Raw genomic sequence first — 17596 nt, forward strand, 5'->3', positions numbered from 1 at the left:
GGCCTTAAGATGCACTCAGACCCTATTCGGCCAGGTGACCTTTACTTAATGCAGGCTGGACAGGAAGTAGTGTGGGCATGGTTGAAAGCATAAACTGTGAGATATTGCACGGCTAGCAAATATATCTTGTCTTTGAATGTGCTGCAATTTTTTAATACTAAGCCAGGCAGCACTATCAGCCTGGCTGATCATGTATCAATAATGTTTACATTGATCGCTTTGATAAGCAGGCCAGTCTGATTGTGCAGCGAGTGTCGTTTATGCATTATGTCTATCACAACCTCACCGAAATGTCACATCTACTGTTGTTCCCACATACACACAGAGCCCATTATGACTGCTTTAACAATAATCAGAGTACTGGAATATTGCCGAGTGAAAGAACTTTGTTCTCTGTAGATGTTCTTGTGCTGCATTTAGACACCTTCCACGTGTATTTAAACCTTTAAAACCTGAGAAAAAAAAGGTTCAATTCTATAATTGTCATCAATACAGAACAAAAAGGCGATGAGCAAAGTACAATTGGGAAAAGATGACAAGAAAACAAAAAAATGAGATAGAGATAGAGAGAGAGAGAGAGAGAGAGAGAGAAGGAGAGAGAAAATATTAGAAGATTATGAAAACAATGAAAACAAGGAAAAATGTCCAGAAAATAAATGTATGATTATTATAATAAAATATTCAAAATATGTTACACAATATATATTTTTTTAAATTTTCCAAACTTTTTTTTTCTCCAGGTCATCTCCTAGTTTGTTTTTGTTTATCCTTTTCTTTTTTCTGAAACTGACATGTTTGATACTAATAAGAGCTGAAATTACTGTAACCATTTCTCTCTCTTTATGTATGTGTTAAACAGCTTCATTAATCATCTTGTGTAAGCTGGTTTCTCAGCTGCTCAGTGGCATCACTGGTCACTGTGCATGTCAAAAGTTTGCACAAAAGTTGTCTAAAAGTGAGATAAAAACGCTCTTTTTCTCATGTTTTGCACGTATGCTGTGGTAAACCCATGCCGTAGATGAGATCTCTGAGGAAAGTGCACGCGAGGAGACTATCGAGTATAAGACCCCCGGAGACATTAAGTGCTTTTTAACCATCCAGGTAACAGAGAGCCAAGAGACTGCTGGCCTGTAATTGGAGGAAGATGGATGGATATAGATGCAGGAGGAGGGAAGAAGCGTGAATCTGTAGGGAGGAAGGGAAGATAAGATGGACTGCAGCCAGTGAACAATAAATGAATCTTTTGTCTTTCTCCCTCTGTCTTTCTTTGTGGATCCATCCATCTCCTCCATTACCACTATCTATCTCCAATCCCTCCCATGTATCATGCAGATCTCCTCTGCACTCCCTCCTTTTGTTTCCTTCCTTTCCTGTTTTAGATTTCTTCACCAATCTGTGCTCTCTTTCCATCTCCAGGCATGGCTAACAGAGATCCATGAGTACGCCCAGCAGGACGTGGTCGTCATGCTGCTGGGCAACAAGGTGAGACCTTGTTGCCAACACTAGGAGACGGATGGACAGATGGACTCATAGAGGGAGGGATAGTGGAGGGAAGTGTGGTGGGAGCTGGAGTGTAAGGACTGATTTATGGATGAGTCTGGAAGCTGGGGAAGAGGAGTGCTTTATATGTATTAGACACTGGATTTTCAAATGTCACTAAATGTCTCAGCAATGTTCACTGATCATTTTAACTGGTAGCCCTTCCTGTTGGAAAAGTGGTGATTAGATCAGTTTATCAAAGCTAAACTAATTAGTCTATAACATATTATGTAAACACTGTATCAAATGACTATGTGTAAATAAACTTAGTCAGCCTCCAGAGAATTATCACCCAGTTCCACTTGTGGAGCTTAGCAGCTTTTAGTTTTCAACCGCATTGTTTTGGTTCTCCTCACTCTCGTCAACCTTGGTTCAGCCTCAGTGTGGCAGCTGTTTTAAACTCAGCGCAAGAAACCTTCTTAACCCCAAACAGCAAAACGTTACAGCAACTAGCTGCTGAACCATGAATATATAGTAAGAACTGGATACAGGACCCCAAGATGGTACCTATTATTTCCAATGAGAATTGCTCACCCAGCGCAAATGCCAAAAAGTGTCTAGCTACCGGATTTATTTCTGGAGGTTAGAAACTCATGCACCCCACTGAAAATACATACGTACATACGTACTATTTATATAGCAATTTGTAGAGGGCTAAAATGGCAGGTGCTGTATTATTAGCTTGTTATGGAGGTCCATTCCTGAAGTGAATTCAGAGATTTGTTTCAGAACACATTATATATGTTGGAAACTGATTGTTGAAAACATGTTTCAAAGACCCTTTACTATTTAGTACTGAATTGTGGACTTAGATTGTTGACTGTTTTTTCACCATTTTCCTGTTTTAAGATTTTTTGTGCGGGCCTAAAACCATAGCTCGATGATGCAATGGAGCTATACTCAGCATAACCCCACCCCTGACAATGTAGCAGTATAAAAACGAGAAGCATCATTAGCATAGTCCCGCGATTGGGCGTGGCCTCCACTCCTCCAGTGGACACGCCCCCAGCATTCCAGATCAGAGATTACTGTGCATTTTTTCATGATTTTGAGACCTTCTTTAACATACTCAGAACACATTTTAGTTATCACTTTACCTGGACTTTAAAGTTAAAAACAAAAACTTTCAGTCTCTTTTAGGAGGGGTGGTCATGAAAATCAAAACCAAAAAATGCTAAAAGCAGCTGGTAGTGCATGAAAAATAACAAAGTGTTGAAATTAATGCCAAAGATAGGAAAAGCAGCCTAAAGTGGTCCTACATGTAAGTCAAACATTGACAACAAACTGCTGTGAATTCCCTCATTAACCGCTCTGTAGACACCGTGTGACAGCCAGGGCTTAATGTGAGTGACAGTTTCTAACTATATTTTGTGTCCAATGGGTTCTAGGTCGACTCCACACATGACAGGATGGTGAAGCGAGAGGAGGGAGAGAAACTGGCAAAGGTGAGCGTCATGACACACACACACACACACACACACACGCACACACACACACACACACACACATACACGGATATTCAATTTGACACATGTAATAAGGATAAAAGTCATGCTGTGCTCTGCCCACGCAACCACGTGGACACTAAACCCCCCCCTCATGTAGCTGCTGCGTCTTGATTAGTGTGTGTAATTACGTATTCATGGAGGCACGTAATGTTGTTATTGTTTGGAATAAATGACGGGGGCTTGCTAACTTAATTTTCCGGGCCGTTTCGCTCGGATAAGCTCTGAGAAGCGTGTTAGAGTAAATACGAACAGAAGTGGAGGGGAGCAGTGCAGCTGTCGAGGTAGATAGCCACAGAGCGGGAATATTGACACATACACACACACACACAGAATGATATAACTATACCTGAGAGCATCTTTAATCAACTACATTCTGTGTTCTTTTTCTTTCTTGTAAGTTACAACAAGCAAATTAGTTTTTGAAAGCCAGAAATCTCGACACCCATCAGTATTAGTGTTGAAACATTGGTATTGATCAGCAACGCTGTCATCCCTCTGCTGATGCTTGAAACCTAAACTCTCAAAACTGGATTAATTTTTCCTGTCAGAAGAAAGCCATACAAAGAGTGCCAAGTCCACATCTTGAACACCTAATAACAAGTGTTTCTCTGTGCAGGAGTTTGGAGTGCCCTTCATGGAGACGAGTGCTAAATCTGGACTGAATGTGGAGCTGGCCTTCACCGCAGTGGCCAAGTGAGTCACAAACACACAACGGCACAGTGCAAAGGGACACACAATGGTAGAGCACACAAAACCTCGAAGTGAGGAGAACTGGAATAGTGTCCCCTGTATGTCAATAACCCTGGTGTTACGTGAAGCATGGACAAAAAGCATTGTGTTAAAGAATATATAACTTTTACAAAAGCAGTTACACAGTCCTTCTCTTACAAATGTTTCAGCAGTCTGATACACTCAGGGATCATGCTGTTATATTGTCTTACACTATAACACACTTACTTGATACTTGATCTGCCCCGATCAGTAGCTTATCGTGGCTAATGTAAGCCAAAGCAAACTTGAGATATCAATGAATTAAGCATAACAGTTTTCTACTTTTGCTACTTTTAGCACATCAGAAATAAACATTTAAATGTTTATTTATCACATAAGTAAAAAATGAAGCAGTCATACAGTGGTTCACCACACTGGTGGACTCAGAGGGGGCAGATGAAGCAACCGTACCTCTTGGTGCCCTGATATTCTAAAAAAATAAACGAAGCAAAAGTACCCTCTTGGAGGGCAATTCTAATTATCATAATTTAATATTTAAAATCATTTTTCAAATTTACCAGTTTTGTTTTGAGTTGTTTTTTCTTTCTTTCCTTTTTTGGGTTTATTTTCAGATATCCTTTGGTAACATTTTTTTAAAAAATATTGTCCTTTTCTTTTTGGCCAATTCTTGTAAAGTTGCCCCTTGCCTTCTTTTCAGGTTTTTGAAAGAAATGGAGGCAAATTACTCAGATTTCAAAGGTTTAATGCGCTGAATTTCTGAAGCAGGAGAGTCACTCAGCAAACAGTTTGAGAAACACTGATATGAAATGAACTGCTGCTCTAGAGATGATGTGAAGGAAAGTTCCTTTTAATACCAAAGAAAATCGCCTAACAACCAGAAGGCGACACATCACACGTGCAGCTGTATGTATGGTATGTATTGCGTCTTCTGGACACACAACTGTTTATAACCTGTCACAGCTTCTCTAATTACCATAAATCGTTAAAGAGAGGACAAAACTGTCTGTGTTGCAATCTATATGTGGTGGAAAATACCCAGCTGAGCTATCAGTGCTAAAGAGCACAGAACAATAGCTTCATCAGCTGCACAGATGAGGCCCTTGTAGAGGTTTCTGATCAACTCAGCTACCGCTGCAGTGTTGATCTAACCCTGCAACCTCTGAGCAGGCCTTCCATTTGTGTGTGAAGCTATTTGAAGTCTTTTATATTCAGTTTCAAAAGCTCGCCATCACTAATGGAGGGCAGGTGCAGATGGAGGACTTTTACAACACCAACCAGTATGAACAAGTTTAAAAGCTGAGAGCAACATAGCCGATGCTCTTATCTTTAAAAAACAAAAGCAGTCTGGTAATTACAGGGGAGAGGAGGGGTTATTTTTTAACGCTACTTACATTAGCATTCGCTCCCTACAGCCATGGTATGATAATGGAAAAACTGTCAAACTTAAGGGTTCAATTAGACAGAGACAAAAATTAGAAATTCAGCTGGTAATATGAGATCAGTATCTGAAAATGAAGTTTGCTTTGACAGCAACCCAAATAATAGTTGTGCTTGTGTTTTATTTCATAATAATGAGGATGCTATTTTCTCTGTGTGTCACTAGTGTCGGACAGTTTGTGTGGGAGATGTTTTACATTTATAGCCTCGTTATGGTAACAGGCTGGCATTGTGGGGTGTTGCCAAGAATAGAATGACAGTCTGGCACAAAACGCCACGCAGACTCTGAATATGAGAGCAGCTCTTTTCTTGCTGCTGTCCTCCAGCTCGTGTTAACACCTTTCCGGTTTTTCCATCTCTTGTTTTCCTGTTCACTCCAAGCTTCTCCATCAACTCTCATGTGTCACTCTTTCACTTTGTCATCTCCTGCACTTCATCATTTTTTTGGTTGATTTCACTTTGGGAGTGCATTAGTTGCATAACTGCTTAAAGAAAAAGTAACCAAAATGGGTAAAAATATGACTCAATTGGATATAGTGACATGATGCCATGACAACAACAAATAAGACTTTTATATTTTTCCCTTTAAAGGAAAAGTTACATATTCTCTTCTGGCTGCAGCTTCAAATGTAATGGACAGATATAAAAGTGGTAAATACTGTATCTTCTCATCTTACTTTGGACAAGAAAACCAATATTGTATTTCCTAAAATTACTCGAAATTGGAAAGAAATATATTTTTCTCGTTATATCATATATATATATATATATGCTGCTGTATGTTTTAATTATTATAATAATTACTGTAATTTTAATATTATAATTAATAATAATTAATAAATTATAATAATTATTATTCACATTTAGTTACATATTCACACATTTATTATTTTCATTGAAAATACATAACTACACCTATTTTTATTCATTTTACATTCATTTCACCTAAATCCAGAGTTTTTCACCATTGTAAACTTTGACATTTTTTGTTTTATGTCTTGTCAATCACACACTGGTTTACACTGCTTGTTCAAAGCCAGAATATCTCGCCGTTATGCTTCCTTGCTGTTCTCTGTATTAGGTAAGATTGTGGATTAGAGGGGGAGCAGAGTTTTCTTGCGTTTAAGCTGCCAAGGGAGGAAGCATAAGCGCCACACAGGGGCTCTGCGTCAGACAGCAACAGCTCCTCCTAATTCTAGAAGCAGAACTGGATGGTCATTTGGGCAGCGGTGTCCGTCTGCTGTGCCTGATTCTACACTCTAAAAAACAAAAAAGATGACACAAGTGTGCTTGGGTATGGAACAGCATACTGATGGGAGAGCTGAGTGGCAGAGGAGTTGAGAGAGGAGCAATTGTACTTGGGCGTAGTACAAATCAATCATACCTAAAAATGAAAATGTTCTAAAACATGCATTCTTTGTGAAGAATTTGACTGCCTTGACACAATTGTGAAAATGTCATTGTGATACTAAATGCATTAAATTCAGTGCGATGTGAATACTGCTATGCTCTCTCGCCACCTGTTGGTCGCAGAGTTAGCACAGCCTCATGTTTATCCCATTTCTCTCTCAGAGAACTGAAGCACAGGACCATGAAGGAGCAGGATGAGCCAAAGTTTCAGCTGCAGGAGTACGTCAACAAAGAAATGAGGACTGCTGGCTGCTGCCGTTCGTAGACCACATGCTATGTGTGTATGTGCCCGCATGCCTGTGTATGTGTGTGTGTGTGTGTGTGTGAGAGAGAGAGAGAGAACAGGTACATGGAGTAGTAGTTAATCTGGTGAGTCAGGGAATTATCATGCTCAGTGTAACATAAATTAGTGGTGATATGACCAACATGCTCTCTCTCCCAACCCACCTATCCTCTGCAACTGTGAATGTAATATAACTCCTATCTACATACTTGCACGTACACGTGCATATAACACACACACAAACACACACACACACACACATACGGCTATGTTTGTAAGTTACTTCACAGCCCGTTCAATCCATTTTTCCCCATAATTGTGATGTACATATTTTAAATGTAATTTTAATTTTGTGCCCTAAAAGCTTTGTAGTTTGTAAAATGCCTAAATGTCTTGTTGAAACTGAAGAACATAGACACAAATATGTTGAATAATAAATCAATCTTGTCAGAGTAATACAAATGAATAGATCTTATAAACACATTTGTACAGATACACTATTGCACCTAATGTAAGCTGCCAAATGGCACTGTGTGCTGTTATGTACAGGATATCATATGATAACTGGTTTTTAATACTTGTACTTGTGATCGTGACTCATAATACTGATGTGTAAAAAAAATAATTTGAGCTCTTTGCCTTTTATACACAGATTGTTCAGTTTGAGTTTAAAGCTGTTATGTGTTATGCATTTTTACATTTTAGGAATACTTCACCCATGAACGAAGAATCCAAAAACGGAAAAAAAAGTCTGGATTGTTTGTGGAAGTCATAGGGGGCCGCGTTTAACTCTGCAAAACTATGTCAAAACATCATCAACTGCACGAGCTGTGTGAGTGATTGTAAATGGACGTTTTGATAGTTTTGCTGTTGCGATCTCCCATGACTTCAATTCGTCAAGGATTTTCTCCATTTTTGAATTCTTCGTTCACTGTAGAGGCAGTCAAGAAAAAATGTTTTCTTCCAGAATTCAAGGTGACACAGGGTGAGTAACTGATATACAAATAAGTGAAGTTTTCCTTTAAGAAATCTCCTTTGGTAAAAATTAGGCCATATTAAATATAAAAAACAATATCATCAACAAAGAGACTGTCTCTACTGTACTATGCTTCTGTGTTTTACTTTTTCGTTGTGCAAATTTGGGGGAAAATCAGTTATAGTATTTTATTGCCACAGACAAAAGGTGAGTTTCATTCTTCCATAGAGCTTCTAGCACATAATCATATTTGATAAAGAGAAAAAAAACAAGAGATAGAGACAAATTGCATCATAGTTTTTGTGACACAAAGCAACAGGGCTCTTGTGAAATCTGGTATCAGCAAGGACAAAAAAAATTTAGTAGTGAGGTTGAAAATTAATTCTCTACATTGGAAGTGAAAAGAAAACCCAAACTGAATTCAGGGTCCACTTACAAGCACAAGCAGCTTCTGGAGATTTCCATCACATTTCACTGTCACTGGAGCCAATCTTTTAATGAAGAGTTAATCAAGACTGTCAGCTTTTACTAAACTTACCGATGCTGATTAACTTGATTATATCAACAGAACTTCTCCATCCTGGGATGAAGAACTTGAGATGTGATTGAAAGCTCTGAGTAAAGCTTGTAAGTGGCAAGTTTGTTTTTTGTTTTTAAGTTAAATATTGCCATTTTGAGACAGAGGTTCTAAAGAGGATTTATTATTGTCCACTTTTTGTATGTACAATAAATTTAAACTAAATCTTTATTTTTCGCCACTTTGCCAGGGTTAATTTCAATGTATCAAAATGTCCAAACAAGATGAAATTAACATGAGCACAGCAGACCTGCCAAGTTCCAGTCTTGTACTTTTCAGTCATGATTACAAAATGTAGAAAACTAAATCTCCCAGGCACCCCCTCCCCCAAAAGAGGTTGGCCTGAATCTGTTTTCACTTGTTCCTGTGGTTTTGTAGAGATGTAGCCATAGTTGTTGTGTCTTTGCTGACATACCTTACCTTTTTCTTCAGTGCGACGTTTTATTAAGAATGATTTCATACTGCTGTCTGCTTATGTTAAAAAAACACACTGTAAATTCTACCATGAAATCCTACATATACAGACTTTATTTGCTTACATTAAATGGTTACAATGAATCTTGATATACAGATTTTGCAAATAGATTTTCAGTATAAATCAGAAGTCATTTATTTATTGTGAACTTGTAACCTGTATACTGTATCTTAACTGAAATGATTTGTATTGTCTCAATCTCCAGTGTTCACAATAAAGAATCAACAGTGAGTGAGTTGTTTTTACCTGTGGATGGGCAGGGATGAAGCCCACAAATGGATTAACTCTGCCACCATCTGACAGCATCATGTTGTTACAACATTGATCGTGACTGTTTGGGCAGGACAAGGTATTAACCTTTTGACATGTAGATCGACATCAGTTTTCTTGTTCTGCATTTAGACGCCTCTCACAAGCATTTAAACTTCTAAAACACGAGCAAAGTGGCCGAATTACTTTCAAAATCACGGAGAAAAAGGTAATCAGCAATTTTGCAAAAAAATATCCCACAAAAAAAGAGGTAAGGAAATTATTAGGAAAAAAAACTTGAGAAAATATCCAGATATAAAATACAATACAATACAAATATAGTTCTAATAATTATAGTCATGTATATAAACTACTATGTTACAGAAAGAATATATATATAATATATATTTTCATTTTTAAGTTTTCAGCCTGTTTTCTTTTTGTTTTGGTTTTTTTTTTCACATAATTCTCTTGTAACTTTTTACTAATTTCTTGATAATTTTTAGGTAATTTCATTGGGTTACTATCTGATATAGCACCTTCTCCTTACAGAGCCATCAAAACCAAACAGAATTTGAGATGCTTTTGCAGTTATATAACAACACACTTGACACATCACCAATAGTTTGCTCACTGACTTTCATTTTTGTCCCAGCTACCCCCCTTGAAGCTTTGATACAGGTGACGATGGGTATAATGCATTTTATTTATTTTATTTATTTTTACAGTAATTGGCACTGTTCTATGACAGGCAGCACAAGCCACAATATATGTTCTTTAGAAAAAAAGAAGCATATTAAAAGCAGAGAAAATGAGTAGTTTTTTCTGTGTGCAGATGACTTTCATATATGAACTGTATAAAAATAAAGGATGTAGCCATCATGACATAACCCACGGGCCACAAGCAAACATTTTAACTTCTAACTTTTCTTAGCAGAAAGAGCACAGGTGTTGCTAATAACGATGGCTTTTTTTTCTATTTCAGTGCTTCAGTGAGAGAGACAGGCTGCTAGCATGCACAGAACCTCATCCTGAAATCAAAGCACCCAAATAGAATTCAGCTGTCGTTAATTTCGTAATTTACACCTGCGCCTTTGCCACAGGGACCAGTAATGATGTCCTGTTGGAAAAAGGCCTGTTGGTTTGTGAACTCCCATTCTGAAGCCTTAATTATGGTACATGAATGCCATCCGCTTCTTGGATTTTTGGAGCCAGACATGGCCTACAGTGGAGCAATTTTGAGGAATTTAAACAGTGAGTTATAAAAAAAAGAAAAATGGCTCTTTAGCGATGTTTTTTCTGCTGTAGCCCAGAACCGACAACCCACATATGGGCCATTTGCTTTTAGTGTTTTCTTTGCATTTCAGCATTTCAGAATTTCAGAATTTCTGCCTCTTCCTCCTCCTATACGTGCTTGCTCACCACTAATTCCTACACACTTGACATTTAAGTAATAGCACTACTGGAATTTGTATTTGAGGGTTTTCACCTCTGCAACAAAACAAAATACCTCAAAGGCTGCTGCAAAGGAGGATAGTTTCAAATAAAATAATACAATTAACCTCCCCTGTAGTACTGTTCAGTCTGAGCTATTTAAGTCTAACTTTCAGCTGTGAAGAAGCCACTGAGATCAATTCTGCCTCTGGAAATGTTTCTGAAATCTGAAACTTCTCTGTGTAAGGAGGTGGGAGGGAGAGACTTTGAGTCCAGGCCAAATTAACCTGGAGGTGCCATGTGTCACAGTGTGGGTGCTGAACGCCGGATACATCCATGTTTTCTAATGCTAGAACCCTGCAGTGCAAGTGCAGGGACAATTTAACCTAAGAGCCTTTATCAGTCACTACTGAGCTTTGCTTTAATTGCTCTGAAAAAGTCTGACTCAATGACATGCTGTAACAGGGGAGATGAAAGTGAAAAGAAGAACGAAGAGGAGGTAGTGAGGAGACAAAGTGACCAGGACAACGGAGCAGGTCAACGTTGTACAATACGAGAAGATCAAATCTCATACAGGTAAAGAACATAGTGACCCGCAGCACGAAGGGAAGATAGAAAAACATTTTTGTGAAGAATTATTTTCAGCACTGAAATATCTCTTTGCAGATAAAAAGTGCTGAGCAACTGAAAACAGGAAAGAATATTTAATCAGTGCAGATTGCACTGATTAAATATTAGATTGACTCAAAACTGGGGTTGAAAGTCCTAAATTGTCAGCATACAATGGTGTTTTAGACATGCTCACGGTATAGTACAGACATTTAAGGTTCTTAGAAGATGTACTCGACGCTAAATACGACAGTGCTGACTTTGGTGATCACCCAGTTTCCCCCCTTGCATTACTAGAAGGTTTACATTCCTGATTGTGAGTGAAATGTCTCTACAACTATTAAATGAATTATTATAAAATTTTCCCCTCAGGATGAATTCTAATCACTCTGGTCATACTCCAACTTTCACCTAGTGCCATCGCCAGGTCAAAATGTCAAGTTGTCCAAATGTTTGCATTGAATTCTTGCATAAAGCATACTTCTTTTTTTTAACCTGGATACCAATATAAATATATGGCTCATTTCAAACCTAAAACAGGACCACAGAACATTTACCCCCACGTAAAGAGAAGTATGCAAACCCAAAGAAACCAAACCAAAAGAATAGAAAAAGTACAAAAAGTAGGTAAATACTAAATATAAGTACTTCTAAAAACTCACAAAACAGAAGAATACAATTCATGCTGTGATATGCATTCTTGCCTTTTTTTGACACATACTGTGTGGAATATCAACAGATGTCGCAGGCATATAGCACAAACCAGTGCTGAACTGGTGCACAGTGTATTTTGTTGTCTGTTGTGTTAGAATATATCCATCTGAGCACAAGTTGTGTTGATTTGATGGAAAACTTTGCTTTGTTGCATGTTTAATTTTTGTGTGACTATAAGAGCATTTTGCAAACAAAATGTGTCATTTTGGCCAGAGACTTTAAGCATAGGCACTTGTGTGTGAACTGTTCTGAAAATGTAACTTCTGCATGAACAGATGTGTTTTTTGAGAGAAGCAATTGAGAAAAACTGCAACAGTCAGTTGCTTACTATCTGCTAAAATTATTGTTTTGTTGTTAAATTAAAACAGCTTTTGGGCTGCTGTGGTTGCAAAAGTCTAGGTTTTATACTACACTCAAGGTTTTGAACATAAGGTTTTCCTTTCTGGCATGCTGTGCAAACTTTTGTACAAAGACAAGACAGTTATGGTTTTGGGCAAGCTTGTATGTGAAGAATCTTTTTTAGAAATGTGTAAAGATTCATATATTTCATATTCTGTGAAAACAACAGGGATTATATTGATGATATGGTCCTCAACAGACGCTGTGCGAACTGTGTATAGAGTTTTGAGAATGTGAGTACAGAGTGGACAAATTAATGCTGGTGATTGTAAACAACTCTAACATAGATAGAAACTTTGACCAGAAAGTAATTTGATTAAGTCAGTTTGGAGCAGTTGGCCTCTTGCTACTGCTACTGAATGTGAAAATGGAGACAAAATTAATCTTCATTGTGTTCTGTCCACTTAGCTTAATCTAGTGTTCTCTCTTTCTGTTATTGTGTCCCTCGTTATGAGTGGAAAAAAACGTTTCCATGCATACATGATCAACAGCTTGTACCGAGACAGGCTGTGACTCAGACTCTGACTAATAGTTATTCCAATTTCCTTAAAATGTCCCAGTCTGGAACGGTTTCATAGTGACACTCAGAAATACGTATGTCTCCTCTGTCTTTAAAAGATTCAGTGGCATCTATTAAAAGCACAAACTGACCTGAAGGCATGACCTGAAAAGGTTGTCACATATTGAAATGTACATAGAACAATAACTTTATGGAAATGGAGGGCATGCTGAACTGATTTTGTACTGCAACTGCACTGCAGCTAAACTGAACTAACTTTATATCATCATCCACATTTCCCAATCTTCAAGAGATGTCTAGTATGCCACAAAATGATCGTGTTGTTTATATTTTATGCTGCAGTACTGTTGCATAAATTTGCAATATATACACAATGTTTGAAATACATGGAAGCCCATTACAGCCAGTGTGACAAGAAAAAAACACCCTGCAAGTTTTATAATGAGTGACTTCAATTTAATAAATTGATTTACCCCAAAATAGAGACCTGGTATCTTGAAATAATAACTATCTCAAAATAAATACTCAGTATCACACAATAATAAGTGAGTATCTCAAATAGGGAGTTATCTCAAATAGTAACTTGATGTCTTGAAGTATTAAAAGAAGGAGAAACTCTCAAAATAATGACGTTTAACATATCCAAATAATGACTTGGCATTTCAAAGTAATGAGGTAGTATCTCAGAATAAGAAGTTAAAATCTCAAACTAGTGACTTTTTATGTCAAAATAACAAGATGAGTAAAAATCTGTAAATATGACTTTGTGAGATCTACAGTTGCTCATTGTATTGAGAAATCATTATTATTGTCATAATTTTGAGAAATTATTGTCATTTTTTTTAGCTATATATTACTTTGAGATTCTTACTCATTATTTCTTTTTCATTTCAGTCTTTTATCAGTCTTCCAGAATGCAAAATGGAAAATGTTTCACATTTGTTTGCCTTATACTGAGGTCAATATTAAGCTGGGGTGAGCTGCAGTACTTTTCTGTGCCCAGCAGGGGTCACACATGCATCACAGATTTGCAATGTAGCCACAGGCAACGTGTTGCTCACTGCTGTTCATTCAGTGAAGAACAAACAGATGCAAGAGCAAACGAAAAAAATATTTAATTATCAAGGACTGGAGGTACATTCAATTTGATCTTTGAAAAGAGTTCTACATCTTTCTGATGTTTTTTGTTGTAAAGTGAGGCTGACTGAGCTACATGTTCATATTATATAATTTTAATCATTTAAATGTTAGGGCCATGTTTTAAAAGTTCTAGATTCAGTTTCTTCCAAATTAGCTGCAGCCTTTCTTAGTTTTGGGCTGGGTTTTGGTCATTCTAGTAATGTGCAAAGTAGGTATACAATTTGCACCATTACCATAAAATATCAGAGTGATCTTGAACCGTATGTTACATTATGTTTATGTAATGATGAGAGGTCACAAGCACACACAGCCTCTTTTCATAGACAAAATGTTTTGGGAATGTTGTTGCAGACAGGTTTTGTAACAATATCTAGTTTAAGAGCATTATTATTTCGGTGCAATTGTGGTGCATTTTTTATAAATAATGCTGTGAATGAAATCGTCACACTCAAACTGACACATAGAGAGCCCGGGACTAGTGGTTGGTCTCTTGGTTGGGGGCATGTAATAAATCTGCCATGTATAGTCTGTTGTGTGAACTATATCCTATTAATACTTGGAGGTGACAGGGTATACAATGTTCAGAGCATGAAAAAATTGTGGGGTCAGTAGGGGTCCAAGTTCAGTTTTCCTCTTGGATCCACACTGACTAATTCTCAGCATTCTCCCCTCGTGGTATTGGTTTATTGTAACATTTTCATTTATATATCGATCCTAATCATTGGAACATAAACGTTCCACAATTTAAATTTCCATCCACAGAAGAAGAGAGGCAGGCCGCGGACAAACGGGAGTGGCGATGCTGCCTGAATATGTGTGTAATTGTGTGCAATGGTGTGAATAAGTAAATAATAGACAGTCATAGTCATGGCACTTGCTCACGAAGGCCCTCATATGACTTAGCGAGGGCCATCTGTTGCACCAGTTGCTCTCCGTGTCATTAACCCTACCTGAGGGCACCATAACCCCGATGGCTCTTCTGTAGCGGTCAGTGTATGTGTGTGTGATTGTGTGTGTGCTCATCCGTCACTAGTTGCCAAGCAGTCCACTCTACTGCGCTAAAATGACCAAGAACCCCAAACAAAGCCATGTGGTGTGTGTATTTGTGTGTGTATGTGTGTGTGTCTGTGCAGAAATGCTGGCTTCTTCAGCTTGAGTTTGGTCGAAAATGCATGATCACTTTCTGGAAAATCCTTAAATGGCACAGACTTGCTGTGTGCACTCACCATGCACTCACCGCAGCCTATTTCCAATGATCCCTGCCTACAGTGCTATAACCTGGAGCAATAATATCACATGTAACACCACCAGACAAAGCTCTGAGTTATTTATGGGACGAGACAGTGATCAGAGAATGATTACAAAGTGAGGGGGAGGGAGGTTTTTTGTTCTTGTTGTCTGGGTGTTATTTTTGATATTGTTATTTTTCTCGTTGTCTGTTTCTGTCTGTCTCCATTTGAGTCACTGGACCTTGTTGCAATGACATTAAGCAGCATAAACACCATCTGATATGACGATAATTAAAGGCACTGCATCCCTTGAGGATTAAAACCACTAATTCCCAGGCTCATGTCCACTGATGTTTCTGTTTATACAGTGTACGTAACAAGGACTGTATGTTGTTACACAATATGTCAGGAAACATCTGCATGAGTAACATTGTTTCTGTTTTGCCTAATATATTCTTAGAGGCTGTTCTTGTGTACTATTTATACAATATCTATGAAAAGTAGGCACATAGCGCACACAATCATGAGCCAGTAATTCTTGTGTAACCCATATTTGGCAAGGCTGGGATCGCATGATCAGTGTGATGAAGGGAGTAAAGAAGTTAGCGGTCCCTGTAAGGAGGCGGGTAACTTTATGTTACGTAGTAAATATGTAACTTTGTAGCGTGTCATACAAACAGTTGTATGAGAATACTTTGGTTCTTTAATCGTGTCTGAAATCACACAACATCACACCAGATTATAGATTAGACTGAAATGGACCGGACTGCACTGGATTAGACTGGATTGGGCTGTACTAGACTGGCATTTTATGGTAATTTTATGTATATATAAACAAACACTAAGGAGCTAAAACTAACATTACCATCTTTATTCAAAATTCCTTTTTTTGCTCAGTGGATCCATCGTTAGCACTGTAAGCTTGTTTACAATGTGACATGAACGCTGCTGTCACACTGAACATCAAATTGGGGCCCCATTAAGACTTTAAAACTTTGTATGGAAAACAAAACGAATCATTGAGTATTCGTATTTAACAGCCAAATCTGATTCGACGGGCATAATTCTGAGTCGGGTAAAGCCCTAATAGTTTGGTTGCAATGTGATTCATGACTTTCAATGGCTAGAAAATAATAAATCATTTCTCTCACATGTTTACCGTATATGACTCCTCTCGCCCTTCTGTTGTCACAGTGCATTGACTACAATGCTTCCTCTGGTACTTGAATAGTAATATTGCTGGTGTGGGTAATGTGTTCCACTATTTGTACCTGAAGCTTTAGGGCCTCGTTCAAACAGATTGATTTTCAGGACTGGAAATGAACATTTCCTCAGTCTTTCCTGGTTGTGTGACTGGGCTGACGGTAATCTTCATGTGCACATATAAATAGAGCGACATGAGTTTCCATACTTGTGTGTGTGTGTGTATGCACCTGTGTGCACGGTTAGCGTTGTGGAGACGACCGGCCTTCCAGCTATGCAGTCCCATTAAGATAAGCCTTTACTCCACTCAGCCGAAAAACGTCAACAAACAGAGAGCAAAACCTCCTGCTGCGACACACGCGCATTATACACACATTACACACACAGGCTGTGCTCGGTTTGTTTACTTTTCTGTGGAGTAGTCAGGATGGGCCACGTGTATCTACTGTACTGTATGTGTTCATCCACAGATTCCACCCTCGCTGACATTTACCTGATAGGATGAGACAACAGATGAGGAGGAGGAAGAGGCAGGAAATGGCACACAACAAATCATCAAAGTGAAATCATGTGGAGGAGGTACTTTTTGTCGCCTTAATATTTGAAAATATATTTATTGTGAGTTTATATTGTTATCTGTTAATGAATGATGGGAGCAAGGCGTGCATAATGAGCAAGGTGAGTGATAAGGATGCAGACAAAACATGTGACGAACAAAATTTCCTCCCTCCCAAACTGTGCTTACATCCACGATACACTGAATCACACAAAACACACAAATGATGTACCTTACAAGTGTTACATTTTATATACACAAGGCCAATAACAAAAAAGCCCAGTAATACTATTATACAGGATAGATCGAGGCTGAAAAGGCATTGTGCTTACAATTGAGAGGTTCAGTGAAAATGACAGTTCAATGATCACTCAGAACAACTCAGTAATTTAAGAAATAATGTAATAGACATAATTCCTTTCTTTGAGTGCCAGTGTCCCCAAGTGGGTATAATAAGTTAATACAGTTTATTCTTTATTATTAAGAAATATTTGTACCATTAACTGTTTTTAGTTTGTAAGTAGGGATGTCACACATTAACCAGAAAGTAACTAGTTTATTTTGATGTGAAAATGTGAAATACAAGATGCCTTTCCTTGTAGTCTG

At 38.0% G+C, this 17596-nt stretch overlaps 1 protein-coding gene and 1 long non-coding RNA gene across 2 annotated transcripts in view; both read left to right on the top strand.

Moving 5' to 3' along the window:
- LOC121958674 (ras-related protein Rab-26) overlaps positions 1 to 9067 on the top strand; it is a 95189-nt gene extending 86122 nt beyond the window's left edge. Inside the window, exons 6-9 of the mRNA XM_042507760.1 lie at positions 1417 to 1482; positions 2928 to 2984; positions 3664 to 3740; positions 6789 to 9067. Of these exons, the coding sequence (XP_042363694.1) occupies positions 1417 to 1482; positions 2928 to 2984; positions 3664 to 3740; positions 6789 to 6891 (303 nt within the window). The 3' untranslated portion in view covers positions 6892 to 9067. The remainder of the gene's footprint in view (positions 1 to 1416; positions 1483 to 2927; positions 2985 to 3663; positions 3741 to 6788) is intronic.
- A 1285-nt stretch (positions 9068 to 10352) lies between these two features.
- Positions 10353 to 16977, top strand: LOC121958558. The gene is made up of 3 exons (XR_006106855.1): positions 10353 to 10440; positions 11086 to 11196; positions 16905 to 16977. It is a non-coding gene; the product is annotated as an uncharacterized LOC121958558 (long non-coding RNA).
- Positions 16978 to 17596: the final 619 nt, after the last annotated feature.

Source organism: Plectropomus leopardus, chromosome 19 (assembly GCF_008729295.1).
Source record: "Plectropomus leopardus isolate mb chromosome 19, YSFRI_Pleo_2.0, whole genome shotgun sequence".
Classification (NCBI taxonomy): Eukaryota; Metazoa; Chordata; class Actinopteri; order Perciformes; family Serranidae; genus Plectropomus; species Plectropomus leopardus.